The sequence below is a fragment of the Jaculus jaculus genome, chromosome X (assembly GCF_020740685.1).
Source record: "Jaculus jaculus isolate mJacJac1 chromosome X, mJacJac1.mat.Y.cur, whole genome shotgun sequence".
Lineage (NCBI taxonomy): Eukaryota > Metazoa > Chordata > Mammalia > Rodentia > Dipodidae > Jaculus > Jaculus jaculus.
This window is the reverse complement of record NC_059125.1, coordinates 94,543,287-94,561,707: the sequence shown is the minus strand read 5'-3', so window position 1 is coordinate 94,561,707 and position 18,421 is coordinate 94,543,287. Positions and strand designations below refer to the sequence as shown.

General features: G+C 39.3%; 1 protein-coding gene across 1 annotated transcript in view; it reads left to right on the top strand.

Annotated features, from left to right (window-relative positions):
• Positions 1 to 18,421, top strand: part of Trmt2b (tRNA methyltransferase 2 homolog B) — a 78,293-nt gene that overhangs the window by 39,762 nt on the left and 20,110 nt on the right. The window contains 5 exon segments of the mRNA XM_045139913.1: positions 5,391 to 5,537; positions 7,520 to 7,522; positions 8,750 to 8,794; positions 8,797 to 8,821; positions 9,073 to 9,141. Of these exon segments, the coding sequence (XP_044995848.1) occupies positions 5,391 to 5,537; positions 7,520 to 7,522; positions 8,750 to 8,794; positions 8,797 to 8,821; positions 9,073 to 9,141 (289 nt within the window).

The window sequence follows — 18,421 nt, the reverse complement described above, 5'->3', positions numbered from 1 at the left end:
AGAATCAGACCCAGGTCTTTAGGTTTTACAAGCAAGAGCCTTTAATTGCTGAGTCATCTCTCTAGCCTGACTTCATCTTTCGTTCGGAATGAAACAGAATGTCATTGTAAGTTCTTATGTAGAGAGGGGGTGTTCTCATCTGATGAAGTCTTTAATAGGATCAATGGGGTTGTGATGTTGAAAATGGAGTGTTGAAAGGCGACGTTGAATCAGGGAGACCAGTTAGGAGGCTGCTGCATTCATCTCAGTGAGTGAGTGGTGTTAACAGATCAGGGATTGCAGTGAAGGTGGGTATATTTTGAGTATAGAAGAACAGGATTTCCCAATGGATTGAATAAATGATATAAGAGAATGATGTATAGAATTAGCTGCAGGCACTTAAGTAGAGCAAATGGCATTCTACAGTTACTACCAACTGAGATAGAAAGACTGTATAGCAGGTTTGGGCAAGGGCAATTTAGTAGTTCACTTTTAGTCATGTTGCATTTGAGGTGCCAGTGTAAACATCTCAATTGGACATGTTAAGTAGGGAATTGGAGATGCATTAATAAATATCAGGGTTATGCTCTCTTTATTAGTGTATATTTTGACTTTGGAGTTTTACTATATTTCCATACATACATACAATGTACTTTGATCATGTTCACTTTTCCCCCACCGTTTTCTGTGTGCATCTCAAACCCTCTTGGACCCCTCTCCTTTGAAGTAGTTCCCCTTGTACTTGCATGTTTGTTTTATTTATTTATTTATTTATTTATTTATTTATTTGAGAGAGACAGACACACAGAGAGAAAGACAGATAGAGGGAGAGAGAGAGAGAATGGGTGCGTCAGGGCTTCCAGCCTCTGCAAACGAACTCCAGATGCGTGCGCCCCCTTGTGTATCTGGCTAACGTGGGACCTGGGGAACCGAGCCTCTAACTGGGGTCCTTAGGCTTCACAGGCAAAAGCTTAACCGCTAAGCCATCTCTCCAGCCCGACTTGTATTTTTTTTTTTAAATATAGCTTCTGCATATGGGAGAAAACATGGTATTTATCTGAATCTTGTTTATTTTGCTTATTAGGATCTCTTGTTTCATCCATTTTCTTGCAAATGGTATTGCTTCATTCTTACGACTTAATAAAACTTCAGTATGTATTAGCTACCACCTTTTTAGTTTTTAAAATGTTTTTATTTATTTTATGTACTTTTTATTGACAACTTCCATAAATATAGACAATATACCATGATCATAGGCCCCTCCCACAGCCCTCCCTCCCCCCCCCCCCAATCTGCCCTCTACTGAAACTGAATACCTTCTTTCCAACTAGTCCCTCTTTTTTTTTTTTTTTCAAGGTAGGGTTTTGCTCTAGCCCAAACTGACCTGGAATTAGTCCCAGACAGGCTTTGAATTATGGCAATCCTCCTACCTCTGCCTCCTAAATCCTGGGGTTAAAGGCTTGTGCCACCATACCTAGCTCCCTCTTTTTGCTTGTTTGTTCTTTCTTTCTTTCCTTGCTTTTTTTTTGGGTTTTTTTTTTTGTTTGTTTGTTTTTTGAGGTAGAGTTTTACTCTAGCCCAGGCTGACTTGGAATTCACTGTGTAGTCTCAGGGTAGCCTTGAACTCATGGTGATCCTCCCACCTCTGCCTCCTGAGTGCTGGGATTAAAGGACTGCACCATGATGCCCGGCTTCCCTCTTCTTTTTTGATGTCATCGTTTTTTCCCCTCCTGTTATGCAGGTCTTCTGCATGTAGAATCAGCCAATGTGAAGTCATGAATATCAAGACCACTCCTCCCCTTCCTTTGGATCTTTCTACCACCATTCTTTCTACCACCTCTTTTCATAAAGGCCCCTGAGCCTTGGAGGGTGTAATAGAGATGTCCCACTTAGTGCTGAACACTCTTCTGTCACTTCTCAGCACTTTGATGGGTTTTGAGTCACCCCAGTTTGACCACCTTTATCCTACATCCTTTTGTTGTTGATGGACACTTAGGCTGGTTCCATATCTTGGCTGTTGTGGATAGTGCATCAAAACCATGGATGTAAAGGTGTCTCTAGGGCATGCTGATCTGGATTCCTTGGGGCATATACTTGGAGTGGCATTGCTGAGTCATAGTTCTAGCTCTGTTTTCATATTTTTTGGTTTTTCGAGGTAGGGTCATACTGTAGCACAGATTGACCTGGAATCCACTACATATTCTCAGGTTGGCCTCAAAATCATAAGGATCTTCCTACCTCTGCCTCCTGAGAGCTGGGATTAAAGGCATGTACCAACATGCCTGGCTTTTCTTTTTTCTTTCTTTCTTTTTTTTTTTTTTTGAGACAAGGTCTCCTCTAGTCCAGGGTGGATTCCAACTTGTTGTGTAGCCAAGGATGTCCTTGAGCTTCTGATCTTCCTGCTGCCATTTCCTGAGGGTTGGGATTACAGATACTCACCATTATATTTAGAGATTGAACATGCTAGGCAAGCACTCTACAAAACCATTTATATCCCTAGCCCTATTTTTAGGTTTGTGAGGAACTTCCATACTGATATTTATAGTAGCTACACTAATTTGAATTCTCATCAGCAGTATGTAAAGATCCTATCCCCTCTATCCTTGTCAGTATTTTTATTGTTTTATTTTTATAAAAAGAAATACTGATTTCTTTTTAACTGGCATACAGAGATGTAGGTATTACCCATTCTGGCATTTTCAAGTACAGCTTTTTCCTTTTTATTCCGAGGTAAGGCTTCATTCTAGCCCAGGCTGACCTGCAATTCACTGTGGAGTCTGAGGGTGGCCTTGAATTCACCTACCTCTGCTTCCCAAGTGCTGGGATTAACAGCATGTGCCACCATGCCTGGCTGTTGAATGTTTTAAATTATGCTTATTGCCCCCCCCCTTTTTTTTTTCTTTTGAGAGCTGTCTGTTCAGTATGCTTACACATTTATTGGTTGGTGCTTATTTTTATTTATTTTGATGTTGTGGGTGTCCAGTGTATGTATATATAGTGCATGCACATATATGTGCAGAAGCAGTGCACCCCACATATATGCATACAGAGGCCAGAGAAGAAGATTTGATGTCATCCCTAGCTGCTCTTCTGCATTGACAGGCTCTCACAGAATTGAGAACCTTTCTTTTAGTTAGACTGGCTAACTAGTGAGCCCCAGTGATTCTCTTGTCTCTGCCCTCCACAGGTCTCGGTTTACAGTTGTGTGTGGTCATGCCAGCTTTTTTACATGGGTGCTAGGTGTCAAACTAGGCTGTCTCAGGCCCTTATGCTTGTGCGGCAAGTGCTGTTATTGCTGAGCCATTTTCCCAGGCCCGTTTTATTTATTTATTTATTTTTGAGTTCTGTATATTAATCCCCCAGAATGAGTAACTGGCAGGTTTTCACTCATTCTGTATGTTTTCTCTGCATGCTAGTTATTGTTTCTTTCGTGGTCCAGAGCTTTTTAATTTGACTCAGTTGACAGGGATATATTTTTTGACTTGGTTGACATGTATTATTATTTGTATAATTTTTTGGCGGGTAGGGTCTCACTCTAGCCCAGGCTGACCTGGAATCACTATGTAGTCTCAGGGTGGCCTCAAACTCATGGCAATCCTCCTACCTCTTCCTCCCTAGTGCTGGGATTAAAGGTGTGCCCCTCCGCACCCGGTGACAGGGATATAGTCTGAGAAATGCAACCTGAGGTGATTTCATTGCTGTGTGAACATCACAGAGTGCACTCATACAAGCCTTTGTGGTATAGTCTACTAAACAGTTGGGCTTTATGGTGCATGTATATGGTGTGTAGTGTTTAGCCTCTGGTTCTCAGAGTCAGGGTAAGCAAAACAACACAAGATTAATCAAGCACAAGAGAAATGGATCCAATTACTAGATGTATTGAGGCAGCTGCTAGTGTAATTCAGTATCATGCTTTATAGCACACTTTATTTGTATAAGTAATATATTATAAATTAATAATAAGTATAAAATCAAATGATAGAAAGTATAATATAAATATGTCAAGCAGTTAAGAGTCATTTATTATCAAGTATTATATATTATATGTAATTGTATTGTTATACTTTTATATGACTGTCAGGACAGTAGGGTTGTTTACACAAACATCACCAAAAACACATGAGTAATGCAGTATGCTATGATAGTATAATGGTGACTGCTATGATGTCACTACATAATAGGAATTTTTTTCATTGCATTATTCTCCTACAGGGCCACATCATTGTTCAAAACATCATTATATAGCACACAATATATTAATCTGTAATTCCAGAGAGAGAAATCCAGGTGTTGGTGGCATGTAGATGTTATTTAAAATCACAAGATTAGAATGAGATCAACAAGCAGGGAGAATAATTAGGAAAAATAAAAGAATAGTAATCGAGCTCATTTGAAGAAGTGTGGGGAAAGAGTAGCCAGCAAAGGGGATTGAGAAAGAGCAACCAGTGAGGTCACAAGAAGCAGAAAAATATGACATCCTGGGAGCCAAGAAAATGAGAAGAGATCATGACACCTAAATCTGGATTGCGTTTGATGCATATTCACCAGGATGAAATGGAGGATTGGACTAAGTTATGGTACTGTTGGCATCTGGTTATGCAATATAGAAAAGATAGGCTTTCAATAGGAAGTTATAACCAAGAATGAATCATAGAAGCTTTGTAAAACATTAGGAATTAGTGCCAGGAAGATTTCACAGAAGCGGAGTTATTATATTCCTTACCACATATAGAATAAACTAATTTTCTGTATCAGAATACCTTTCCTGTTTATTCCTATCTTCTTTCAAGATTATTATTGAGCAGCCAGGAATATTGGCACATGTCCTTTAATCCCAGTGCTCAGAGGGTGAGGTAGGAGGATCAACATGAGTTCAAGGCTACTCTGGGCTACAAAATGAGTTCCAGGTCAGTCTAGGCTAGAATGAGACCTTACCTTGAAAGAAAAGAAGAAAAAAAGAAAAAAAAGTATTATCGAGCATGTATTATAAGCCAGATTGATTCATTCTTCATTAAAGGTCCCCTTTCTGCACAGAATTGCCTTTTGTCATATTGGATAAAGGATTTAACATACACAATTTTCCTCTTTGAATAGATCTTATTTTGTACCAAATTCTTTGTTAAATTAACTTTTTGACAGTTTTTTAAATGTTATGTAGTATATTTTGATCACGGTTGCCTCCATTACCTTCTCTCATTCCTTTACCCACTCCCCTTTTCCTTCCCCCACTTAGTTTCCTTGTACTTTCATGTCTTTTGGGTGGCACATTAAGTTTAATTAGGGTACTTTTATGACCATGGGTCAACATAAAAATCTGGGGATAACATAATACAGCCTCAATTATTCAGAATGAATAATGAACTATGGACCTTGTGAGATTTGCCCAGGTAATAATGTTGGTTTTTTCTTAGTGCTATGAGATATTCCTTCAACAATCTCCAGTGGAACCCTGTCTTCTGTTTCACGAAGGTTGACACTGGTGTGAGCTTACAATTCACTCCAATAGCCAAAGACACACAATGGCTATCATCACTTTCCATGCCCAGGATTTAAGTCAGGTGAGCTTCACAGGACAATAGGTCTCTTCTCTAATAGCTCTATACTGTATTGTAGTTAGTTTTTTTTAAATTTTTTAAATCACTTTTATTTATTTATTTGAGAGAGACACACAGAGAAAGAGGCAGATAGAAAGAAAGAGAGAGAATGGGTGTGCCAGGGCCTCCAGCCAAATGAACTCCAGATGCGAGCGCCCCCTTGTGCATCTGGCTAACGTGGGTCCTGGGGAATCGAGCCTTGAACTGGGGTCCTTAGGCTTCACAGGCAAGCACTTAATCTCTAAGCCATCTTTCCAGCTCTGTAGTTAGTTTTTGGAAGTTGTAGGGCAGATGACAAAAACTATATATCCACAGAATATTTGTGTAAGTCAGGGTAAGGCTTTGGGAATGAGGAGCAAATGGTAAGAATACAATTTAATCATACTGCTGGCATAATAAAATATAGAGCCTGTGTCCAGGTTACCAAGAGAATTATCATGTACAAATAAATACCTGGGAAATCCAAGTATTTTTACAAGAACATTTTCTGAAGTAGTAGATAATTCAAAACTTATTTAGAGAGATTAAAATAGTAAGCCATCAAATAAATTAAAAAAAAATATTAAGCCGGGTGTAGTAGCACAGCCCTTTAATGCCAGCACTTGGGAGGCAGAGGTAAGAGGATCACCAGTAAGTTTGAGGCCATCCTGAGACTACATAGGGAATTCCAGGTAAGCCTGAGCTAGATTGAGACTCTACCTCAGAAAACAACAACAACAAAATAACAAAAATGTGGTGGCTCACGCCTTTAATGCCAGCACTTGGGAGGGAGAGGTAGGAGGATCACCATGAGTTCGAGGCCACCCTGAGACTACTTAGTGAATTCCAGGTCAGCCTGGGCTAGAGTGAGACCCTACCTCGAAAAACAAAACAAAAAACAAGTTAAAACAAAACAAACAAACAAATAAATGAAAGCATCACTCAAACATCATGAATATAAGGAGTCCATCATACCTCTATTCACCCAGTGACATCCTTATTTAGGACCTACATCAGTAAACAAAAGTGGAAAGAGAAAAAAACACAGAGGATTAATACAGTAGCAAAATATTTTCAATAATTGTCAACAACAATTTCAATAAAAGGGAAACTTGTGCTGGGCATAGTGGCACACACTGTTAATCCAAGTACTTGGGAGGCAGAGGTAGGAGGATCGCCAGTGAGTTTGAGGCCACCCTGAGATTACATAGTGAATTCCAGGTCAGCCTGGGCTACAGTGAGACCCTACCTCGAAACAACAACAACAAAACAAAAATAACAACAAAACAAAAAACCCATTAAACTCTTTTCACATGTGTGTATAATATATGTGGTGTTTATATGCTATATGTATCTGTGTGTGCAGATGTGTATGCCTGTTGCTCATGAGTGTAGAGAAGAGAAGAAAACATTGGGTGTCCTTTATCACTCTTCTGCCTGTTCCTTGAAGCAGAGTTTCTCACTGAATCTGGAGCTGCCATTTTTGCTCCGACTGGCTGACCAGTGAGCCCCAGCAATTTTCCCCAAGGATTGGGGTTACAGGTGTGCATGGCCATGTCTAGCTATATATGTGGTTGCTGTGGAGTCAACATCAGAGTGAATCAGGCCCTCATACTTGTGTGGCAAGTCGTAAGCTATCTTGCCAGCTCTGAATGTCATAATTTTATAATCCAAATGCTTCACATATGCTGGTAATATGGTGGTGAGCATTGCAGCCTTTCAAAGTATGCTTTCCATTTGAAATACACTTAGTGCTTTCAGACATTCCCATATGGAAACATCCTTGGACTTGATCATATCATCTGACTTGTAGAATAGGGGTGTTGTCACCCTTACAGACAAGCAAATTTAGGTATAAAAACATTCAAGTTTAAAGAGACAGTGGGGAATTGAATCCAAGTCTTTTGATACAAGGCCAGGTGTGGTGGTGCATGGCTCTAATCTCAGCACTTGGGAGGCAGATGTAGGAGGTTTGCTGTGAGTTCAAGGCCAGCATGAAACTACAGAGTGAGTTTCAGGTTAGCCTGAGCTAGGATAAGACCCTACCTCAAAAACAAAACAACCTGTTTGTTATCTGTCCTGCTATGTTTTTGTGTGTATATTTGTGTGTGTATGTATATTCATATGTGCGTGGGTACATGTGTATGTATGTATATGTGGAGGCCAGAGATTGATATCAGGTATCTTCTGCAATCACTTCCAGCGTCTTTTATTTGCTGAGGGAGGGTCTTTCACTTGAACACAGAGTTTGCTGATTGCTTCAACTAGTCAAGCTAGTCAGCTTGCCCCAGGGATCCCCTGTCTCCATATCCCAAATTATAGGCAGACCACTGTGTCTACTCAGCATTTATGTGGGTGCAGGAGATTGAACTCTGGTATTTAGGCTTGCATAGCCTTGATTCATTGTGCCATCTCCCAAGCCCTTGGCCTGGTACTATTTCTTTCTTTTCTTTTCTTTTTCTTTTTTTGGTTTTTCAAGGTAGGAACTCACTCTAGTCCAGGCTGACCTGGAACTCATTATGTAGTCTCAGGGTGGCCTTGAACTCATGGTTATCCTCCTACCTCTGCCTCCCAAGTTCTGGGATTGCCATGCCCAGGTGTCCTGGTGTTTTTAACTCTGTAGTTCTGACATGGTTTATTGCCCTGTATCTGTGTGTGACAAGCCAATGTTCAGGCTCTCTGTACTGATGTAAGAATCCTAAAATGTTCTGTACTGAGGAAAAAAAGAGATCATGTTCATTCTTGTCTGTGCTTCCTGTTTCATTTCTTCTAAGACACATGCTTTCTGAGGCAGTATTTGGTGGGTGGTTGGGATAGCTAAACTAGAGAAGTATGAAAGGATTTTAAAGGTTATTGCCTGTGTATGATGGGACAGAAGCTTAGTTTAGCTCCTTGTTTATAAAGATAATCACACTTTCTGTAGAGAATGATTATAGCTCAAACTAGAGAAAGTGTCAATTCTATTGTGTGAGATTTGTCAAAAGCTGAAAAGCCAAGCAGGGCTTCTACTGGTTTGCGAAAATAGCTTATTTTTTGTGGACTACAGAGCATTGCTTTATGTTAAGTGTTATTTACAATCGGGTTTCAGAAATGTGTCTTCTTGTCCAACTACTAGAGGGATGATTACTGTAGAACTTTGAGAGCAAATTTGTCAGAGATGAGTCCTGGCTTGACTCTTGGTTTTGTGGCCTGCACAGGAGCTCTGTGTTCAGAAGGAATCCCTGAAGGATTTTTTTTTTTTTTAATCAAAGGCCTTGGAGCAGTCTGTGACTAGCTAGTGGTAGAATGCTTGCTTATCATATGAAAGGCCTTGAATTCTATCGCCAGCACTACAAGAAACAAACAAATAAATAAATTGCAGTTGTTTCTGTGGAAAAGTAGAACTACTGTATCCCTGACTTGTGGGGAGATGCCAAGGGAAGGGACAAGCCTAGTTGGTAGGAAGGAAAATAGTAGAACTTTGGACAGTAGAGGAGCCTGCTTTACATGAGACTCAAAAGGCATTATAGCCTACTATAGTGGGTTTCAAATCTACATTTTCAGGAATCGAACTGTTTCTTCAAAAAAATCATTCCAAATTGCATTATAGGTTGTCATTCTGTTTTATGGCTGAATAATAATCTATCTCTCTTTACCTCATTTTCTTATGCATTCATTCACTGATAGAAATTTTGTCATGGTTACTGTCAATAGTGTAGCAAGAAACATGTGTAAATATCTCTTTGATACACTAATTTAAAAAATATTTTATTTATTTAAGAGAGAGAGAGAAAGAAGAGACAGATAGATAGAGAAAGAATGAGCTCTCCAGGGCCTCTAACCACTGCTAACAAACTCCAGATGCATGTGCTACCTTGTGCATTTTGCTTATGTAGGTATCAGGAAATTGAACGTGGGTCCTTAGGTTTTGCAGGCAAGTGCCCTAACTATTGAGCCATCAAACACCTTAACTGCTGAGCTATCTGTCTAGCCCCACATTTTACTGTATTTTTACTAAGATCCTTGAGTTTCTTATGTATCCTAGATATTACTTCTTTGTCAGGTGAATAGTTTGTTAGTATTTTCTCCCAACCTATAAGTTGTCTCTTTACTCTGTTGGTTATTTCTTTGCTGAATAAAGGGGTGTTGAAAGGGGTGTTGCTAGGGAAGTAGAAGAGTAGTGGGAGGTTGGCTAATGGGGTGCCAAACAGAGTTATCTATAATAAATTTGTCTTATAATGCACAGTGGAGTGGTTATAGATTACACTAACCTATTATATATTTTATGAACAATTAGAAGAGAACACAGAAGCTCTAAATCCAAAGTAATAATGAGATGAAAATGTTAAGTATTTTGATTTGATCAGTACTTATTGTATCCTTACATTGAAATTTTGTATATTGCCCATAAATCTGTACAATTCTGTACACATTTTTGTTTTGTTTTTTGGTTTGTTTGTTTTTAGTTGGGGTCTCACTATGTACCTGTTGCTGGCACAGAACTCACTACGCAGTCCAGGCTGGCCTTTAACTTGAACCATCTTCTTGTCTCTGCCTCTTGTATCCTGGGATTACAGGCATGTACCATAGTGTCTTGCTTCAATTTTTTTTAAAAGGTGGGAATCTACATATATATTTGGTAAATCCTGCCTTTCTACTTTACTACATTATGCTAAGTCTATTTTTTATACAAGATAGCCTAGGATGGCCTCAAACTGACCATGTATAGGCAAAGATGACCTTGAACTTCTATTCCTTCTGCCTGTACCTCCTGAGTATGCTGGTATTATAGTCTTACATGCTGAAGGTGAAACCCAGGGCCTGGTGCATGTAAGACAAGCACTCTACCAACTGAGCTATATCCCCAGCCCTTAATTTTGATACTGATTCCAATAAACCCTCAATCATAAAAGCAGGTGACTATTCTGCAGGCTGTAGTCTTCCAATTTTATGTTCTGAAATGTTAACAACAAAGTTTTGTTTCAGTTACTAATACTTTAAAAATAATTTTTATGTTAGCATACAAAGTAATGGGTTTCATCATGGTATCCTTATATATATGTGTCATTATACTTTGTTTTCATTCATATTCCTCATCTCTGCCCTTCCCCATACCCTGAACTGGTCCCCTTCCTCCCTCTCAGGCAGTCCTCCTGCTATGCTTTCTTATCACATATATTCCATTATTCTCTCTATTTCCCATCATCCTTAACATCTCTTCCTCACCTCTCAGGATCTCCTTTCTAGTTTCATGACCTACACACACTATATATAAATACAAATGTGTGTGTATACATATAATGTTAATTCTAGGTTCTACATATGACAGAAAATTTGATATTTGTCATTTTGAGTCTGGCTTATTTAATACTTAACATAAGTCTTTCTAGTTGTATCCCTTTTCCCCCAAGTGACATGATTTCATTGCATTTGGCTATAAATACTCCCTTATGTATATGTACTATATTTTTATCTATTCTAAATTGCTGAGATCTTTGCAGCTGTTTAAATTTTACACTCAATACAATATACCTCTCACTTCATTCTAACTCTGGCCCTGGTCAGGTATTTACATTTTTGAACTTTCTTTTTTTTGTAATTTTTCATTGTTTAACTTAAGTAATATCATTTCTTTGTAATCTTCAAATAACATAGGTAGTTATAAAATATAAATGGGCCTGGAGTGATAGCTTAGTGGTTAAGGTGCTTGCCTGCAAAGCCTAAGGACCTAGTTTTGATACCCCAGGACCCACGTAAGCCAGATGCACGAGGTGGCGCATGCATCTGGAAGTCATTTGCAGTGGCAGGAGGCCCTGGCGCACATATTCTCTCTCACTATCTGCCTCTCTCTCTCTCTCTCTCTCTCAAATAAATAAATAAAAATATAAATAAAAGATAAATAATTTACCTGGACAAAGCCAGTAGCCTAGCACAGGCTGACCTGGACTTCAGTATGTAGTGTCAGGCTTGCCTTGAACTCACAGCTATCCTCCTACCTCAGCCTCCCTAGTGCTGTGATCAAAGGAGTGCGTCACCATGCCTGGCAAAGGTGACATTTTTCATCACTGGGTAAAAGATGGACTGTTCAGTAAGTGGTGGTGGACAAGTGCATAGTCGTTACAAAAAGGTTGGATCCATATCTTATGCTGTAACTTGTATAAACTATAAATGGTCAAAGATTTAAATATAAAAAATGGGAACCCATCAATCCACTCTTGGAAAGCATAGAATTGTTTTACAATCTTTGTGTGCTTTCTGACTAAAATTCCTAAGCCGTAGAGGAGTGTAAATTTTTATATTTATCAAGTTTGGCTGGCATACAAAGAAAGGAGTTTTATTGTGACATTTTCATTCATGTAGATTATTATGTTTGTTCTTATTCACCTCCCACAGCTCTTCCTTGTCTCCTCCTCTTCTCTTCTTACTAGTTCTCATCACCCCTGCAAATGTTTTCTCCTTCTCTTCCATGACATAGGTATTCTATTACCTTCACTTATTGTCTCCTCTCCTCCCCATCCCTTTAGACTTCTTCCTTTCTTTCCCAATCTCCTTTATATATAGTTTTTTTTCTTTTTTGGTTTTTTGGGGTAGGGTTTCACTCTAGCTCCAGCTGACCTGGAATTCACTATCTAGTCTCAGGATGGCCTCGAACTCATGGCAATCCTCCTACCTCTGCCTCCTGAGTGCTAGGATTAAAGGCAGTGTGCCACCATGCCCGGCTTTCCTTTATTTCTTTTTCTTTTTTTTTTAATATTTTTTAGGGCTGGAGAGATGGCTTAGCAGTTAAGTGCTTGCCTGTGAAGCCTAAGAATCCTGGTTTGAGGTTCGATTCCCCAGGACCCATGTTAGCCAGATGCACAAGGAGGTGCACACATCTGGAGTTCCTTTGCAGTGGCTGGAGGCCCTGGCATGCCCATTCTCTGTCTCTCTCTATCTGTCTCTTCTTCTCTCTGTCTGTCACTCTCAAATAAATAAATAAATAAATAAATAAAATATGTTTTTATTGGGCTGGAGAGATGGCTTAGCAGTTATGTGCTTGCCTATGAAGCCTAAGAACCCCGGTTCAAGGCTCATTTCCCCCAGGACCCACATTGGCCAGATGCACAAGGGGGCACACGCATCTGGAGTTTGTTGGCAGTGGCTGGAGGCCCTGGCATACCTACTCTCTCTCTCTATCTCTCTCTCTCTATCTGCCTCTTTCTCTCTCTGTCACTTTCAAATAAATTAATAAAATAAATAACAATTTTATTGACTTTCATAATTATAAACAATACCCCATGGTAACTCCATTCCTCCCCCACTTTCCCCTTTGAAACTCCACTCTCCATCATATCCCCTCCCCCTCTCAATCAGTTTCTCTTTTATTTTGATATCACGATCTTTTCTTTCTATTATGATGGTCTTGTGTAGGTAGTGTCAGGCACTGTGAGGTCATGGTTATCCAGGCCATTTTGTGTCTGGAGGAACACGTTTTAAGGAGTCCTACCCTTCCTTTGGCTCTTACATTCTTTCTGCCACCTCTTCCGCAATCGACCCTGAGCTAAGGAAGGTATGATAGAGATATTTCAGTGCTGAGCACTCCTCTGTCACTTCTTCTCAACACCTTGGTGTCTCCTGAGTCATCCCAAGGTCACTGCTATCTGAGAAGAGAATGTTATCTAGCCAAAAGTGAGAGTAGCCTTAATATATGGGTATGAACCTTAAGAGAAGTACTTACTGGGCAGTTTGGTGAGCATAGTATATACTTTTAGCCAGACAGCAGCAGATGTTACACTCCCAGGGCTCATGACTACACCTGTTTTAGGTTTTCAGTATCAAGGATGTATTCCCTCCCATGGAGCAGGCCTCCAATCCAACTAGATGGCAGTTGGTTTCCACCATGACAGACGTGCCACTATTGTACCCGTTGGCTCCTTTGGCCTAGCTAGCCAAATATAAGGCTTGCAATGTCCACTGTGGAGTATCTTCACTGGTGATTTCTCTCTCTCCCATTGAACTGCATGCAGAATGGCTTCTTCCAGCTTTCTGTCAGCTGGTCTACATGGAGGAGGTTATTAGCTCAGTTCCTGCAGGATTTCTCAGTGGCCTTTGTTTGATGAAGTTGGAAGCCCCCTGTTTGGTGCACATATGTTTAAGATTATAATGTCCTGTTGGAGTGCACCTTTAGTCAATATAAAGTGACCTTCCTTATCTTTTCTAACTAATGTTAGACTGAAGTCTACCTTGTCAGATATTAGGATAGCAAATCCTGCTTGTTTTCTAGGCCCATTTGCTTGAAACACCATTTTCCAACCTTTCACCCTGATAGTTTCCATCCTTTTTAGAAAGGTGAGTTTCTTGGAGGTAACAAATTGAAGGATTCTGCTGTTTAACACCATCTGCAAACCTGTATCTTTTGGTTGGGTCATTGAGGCCATTGATATTAAGAATTATTATTGAAAGGTGTGTATTTATTTTTGACATTTTTCTTTTTTTGTTGTTCTTCTGGTTTTACCTTTGCTTTCTTATATTAACTAGTATTTGAGTATGGTTTTTTTTTTTCCAGGTTCCTTATATATATATTTCTCTTCAGCATGGAGGATCCTTTCGAGTATTTTCTGTAGAGCTGGTTTTGTCTTCAAATATTCCTTTAGCCTGCTTTTGTTGTGGAATGTCTTTATTTGTCCATCTATCTGAATGGATAGCTTTTCAGGATAAAGTAACCTTGGTTGACAGTTGTTATCTTTCAGAACTCCAAGCCCTTCTGGCTTTTAAAGTTTGTGTTGAGTAATCTGTTATGATCTTGATGGGCTTGCCTTTGTATGTGACTTGATATTTCTACCTAACTGCTTTCAATATATTTTCTTTGCTTTGTATGTTTGGTAGTATAATTATAATATGGTGAGGAGAGGTTCTTTTCAGGTTTTGTCTGGTTGGTGTTCTAAAGGATTCCTGTGTCTGCATTGGCATCGCTTTTACAATTTGGAGGAAGTTTTCTTCTATGATTTTGTTGAACACGCCTACTTTGCCTTTGGAGTGAAATTCTTCTCCTTCTACTATACTCTGAATTCTTATGTTTTAACTTTCCATAGTGTCTAGAATATCTTGAAATTTCCATTCATACTTTCGTATTAGTTTGTCTTTCACTTTGTTGGACTGTATTAGATCTGGCACCTGGTCTTCTAGTTTAGATATTCTGTCCTCTCCTTCATCCATTCTACTGGTGAGATTTTGTACAGTTTCTTTTATTTCATTGACTGTGTTCTTCATTGCTAGTAATTCTGACTAGTTTTTTTCTTTATTATTTGCATTTCTTTACTTATATCTTGTATTGACCTTCTCATTTCATTAAATTGATTTCCTGTGTCTTCTTTCATTCCTTTGATTTCTGCTTGCATTCCTATGATTTCCTCCCTGATTTCTTTGAATATATTTATAATCATTCTTTTGAAATCTTTCTCAGACATTTCCTCTGCATTAATACTTTTTGGTGGATTTATATTGTCTTGCTTTTTGATGTTTCTTGTGTTATAATGTACATATTTTTTGCATCTTGGGTTAATTTAATGCTTGGATTTTCTAATTAGCTGCAGTATTAGTAGATGTATCAATCAATCTCATTTTATTTATCTTTAGGTAGGAGCTTAAGGTGCTAGGTGTGGCTCTTAAGACTCTGAGAGTAAGTATAAAAGTGACCTTAGATGTTGGGTTTCCCTGCTATGGGAGTATTCAAGAAGACTGAGTGGAACAAAATACAGGCAGATTCTAAAATTTAACTAAACAATGTACACATTCAATGAAAAACAGCACAGAATATTAATACAAAAGTAGATATTATAACTACCAGATCCTCAAACAAAGTCACAGCCCCTTATAGTGTGTGTTGCTCCACACCCTTAATCCTGTAAACTAGAAGGCTAGGATTTCTGGTCTCTTGAGGGTTCCTAGTCAGCTTGTGACCATGTGAGACCCTTCCCTGGTGTAATCCCAGTTACTTTTTGGGATGATTTTGGTCTCAGTTATGCTACACTCCTTCTTGGGTCCCTCTTTGTTGCACTGTGGTTTCTGGTAGGCTGGTTGCATCGCTGGATAACTTCTATGATTGCCTATCAGGTGCTGTGTAGGTGAGCTACCTTTCCCAGGTCTCTGGTGCTTGCTGGCAGTGGGGGAGGGGAGGCTGTGGATTGTGGCTGTTGTTTTCTCACTGGGCCTCATGATTTGCTTCTCCGTTGTTCCCTGCCATCCTCCCTTCATGTTTCTTGTGGTTGTGAGGAGCTCCAGTTGTGAGTGGAGGATCCCCTCACCTGGCTTTTCCTGTGGCTTAGCAGAGCCTTATGGCTGGAGCCACATTGATCTGGTGCCGCCACTGCTGGAGCCACTTCTGCCTGCCACTGTGGGCTCTAGGTGCTCTGGATCTCTCCTACTTCTCTGCTGCAGCTGGTAATTTCTCATACACCTCACTTTTTAGTAGAAGAGTGTGTATTTTTCTTTCTTTCTTTTTTTTTTTTTTTTTTTTTTTTTTTGCTTTTTCTCCCCTAGGCTGCTTTGGTGTGGTTCCTACGCCACCATCTTAACCGGAAGTCCACTCCTTTAATTTTTTTTTTTTTTTTTTTTGGTTTTTTGAGGTAGGGTCTCACTCTGGTCCAGGCTGACCTGGAATTAACTCTGTAGTCTCAGGGTGGCCTTGAACTCATGGAGATCCTCCTACCTCTGCTCCCAAGTGCTGGGATTAAAGGTGTGCGCCACCACGCCCGGCCCTTTCAATTTTTTGAGACAGGGTGCCACTCTAGCCCATGCTGTCCTGAACTCACTATGTCATGGAAGCCTTGAGTTTATGGCGGTCCACCTGTTTCAGTCTCCCAAGTGTTGGGATGACATGCATGAGCCACTGTGCTCAGCCTTTCTCCCTTTCTATTTTTATGTCACACACACACACGTACACTTAAATCTCCACTCCAAATATGAGAGAAAACATGATATTTGCCTATCTGAGTCTGGCTTACTTCACTTAAAAGTGGTCTCCATTTTCCTGTGAATAACATAATTCATTTTTATTCATAACTGAATGAAATTCCATTTGTATATGTGCCACATTTTACAAGGTCTGTTCAACTATTTATGAATATCCAGGTTGGTTGCATTTCTTTGCTATTGTGAATAGTGCAGCAGTAAACATGGTTGTTCAGATATCTCCTGGTATGCTGACTTCGAATCTGTTAGGTATTTATGCAGAAGTGGTATAGCTAGATTATATGGTGTTTTCTATTTTTATTTCTTTTGAGGAACCTTCATGCTGATTTCCATAGTGATTAGACCACTTTACATTCCCACCAGCATTTTTCTCATTTTTTCTTGATGATAGCTGTTCTGACTGGGGTGAGATAGAGTCTCATATCAAATTTAATTTGCATTTCCCTGGTGGCTAAGGGTACTGAACTCTTTTCCAAATACTTATTGCTTATTTTTATTTCTTCCTTCTAGAACTATCTGTTCAATCCACAAAAGCCTGTTAAACTTGACTATATACAGACATAATCATATGTTGCTTAACTGTGGGATATTTTCTGAGAAGTTAGTCATTTGGTGATTTTATCATTTTGTGAATATCATAGGGTGTACTTACACAAAGCAAGATGACTATAATGTTACTTGGTGATAAAATATTATGGAACCATTGTCATACATGTAGCCTGTCATCAACTATAATGTTATGGGGCACATGACTGTAAATTTTCCTTTCATTATACCATACACAGAGAAATTAATTAAAATATTTTTATTTATTTGCAAGCAGAGAGAGAGAATGGATGCACCAGGGCACATTGCCACTGCAAACTAACTCCAGATGCATATGCCCCTTTGTTCGTCTGGCTTTACTTCCTTGTGGGGAATTGAACCCAAGTTGTTATCCAGTGAGACATCTCCCCAGCCTGAATTAATTAATTAAAAATGCATTAAGGAGCTAAATGTAAGTGCTGAAATATAGAGTTATTAGAAGAAAACATTTGAAATCTTCATGACCTTATTTTTTTCTTTTGTTTTTTCAAGTTAAGGTCTTACTCTAGCTGAGGCTGACCTGTAATTCACTACGTAGTCTCAGGGTGGCCTCGAATTTACAGCAATCCTCCTGCCTCTGCCTCCGAAAGGCTGGGATTAAAGGCATGTGCCACCACGCCCAGCTGGATTAAGCAAAACCTTTGATATGACATCAAAAGCCCAAAGAAAAACAAAAACATCAAAAAATTTAAAGGAACTTTGGGGGCTTGGGAGATGATGGATTAGTGGTTTAAAAGTGCTTGCTTGTAAAGTCTTGTGGGCCACGTTCAATATCCCAGCAGCACCCATGCAAAGCCAGATGTTCAAAGTGGCACATGCATTTGGAGATTTTTTGTTTGTTTGTTTGTTAGCAGCAGCAGCAGCAAAAAGCCTTCATATGCCCACACTCACTCTTATTCTCTGTATCTTGCAAATAGGTTAAAAAAAATAAAAAAAGGGCTTTTGTGCTACAAATAATATCCAGAAAGTGAAAAGATCACTTACACACACCAAATGTACTAAGTGGCACATGCTTCTGGAGTTAGTTTGCAGCGGGTGAAGTTCCTAATGTGCCCATTCTCTCTCTCTCTCTTTCTCTCTATCTGCCTCTCTCTCTCTCTCAAATATAAGTAAAATAAAATATAAAAAAAAACTTATAGAAGAAAATGTTCATGAATCATTTCAAGGACTGAACACAAAATACCACAGTATCAGTTACATTGTCATTGCTGGAATAAAATACCCAACTAGAAGCAGCTGCAGGAAAATGTTTATTTTGGTTCATGGTTCTAGAGGGTAGATTCTATCATGTTAAAGAAAACACGGCAGGAGCAGGAACTCTTGTCACATCTTCACATCAGCAAGGAAGTAGTAGA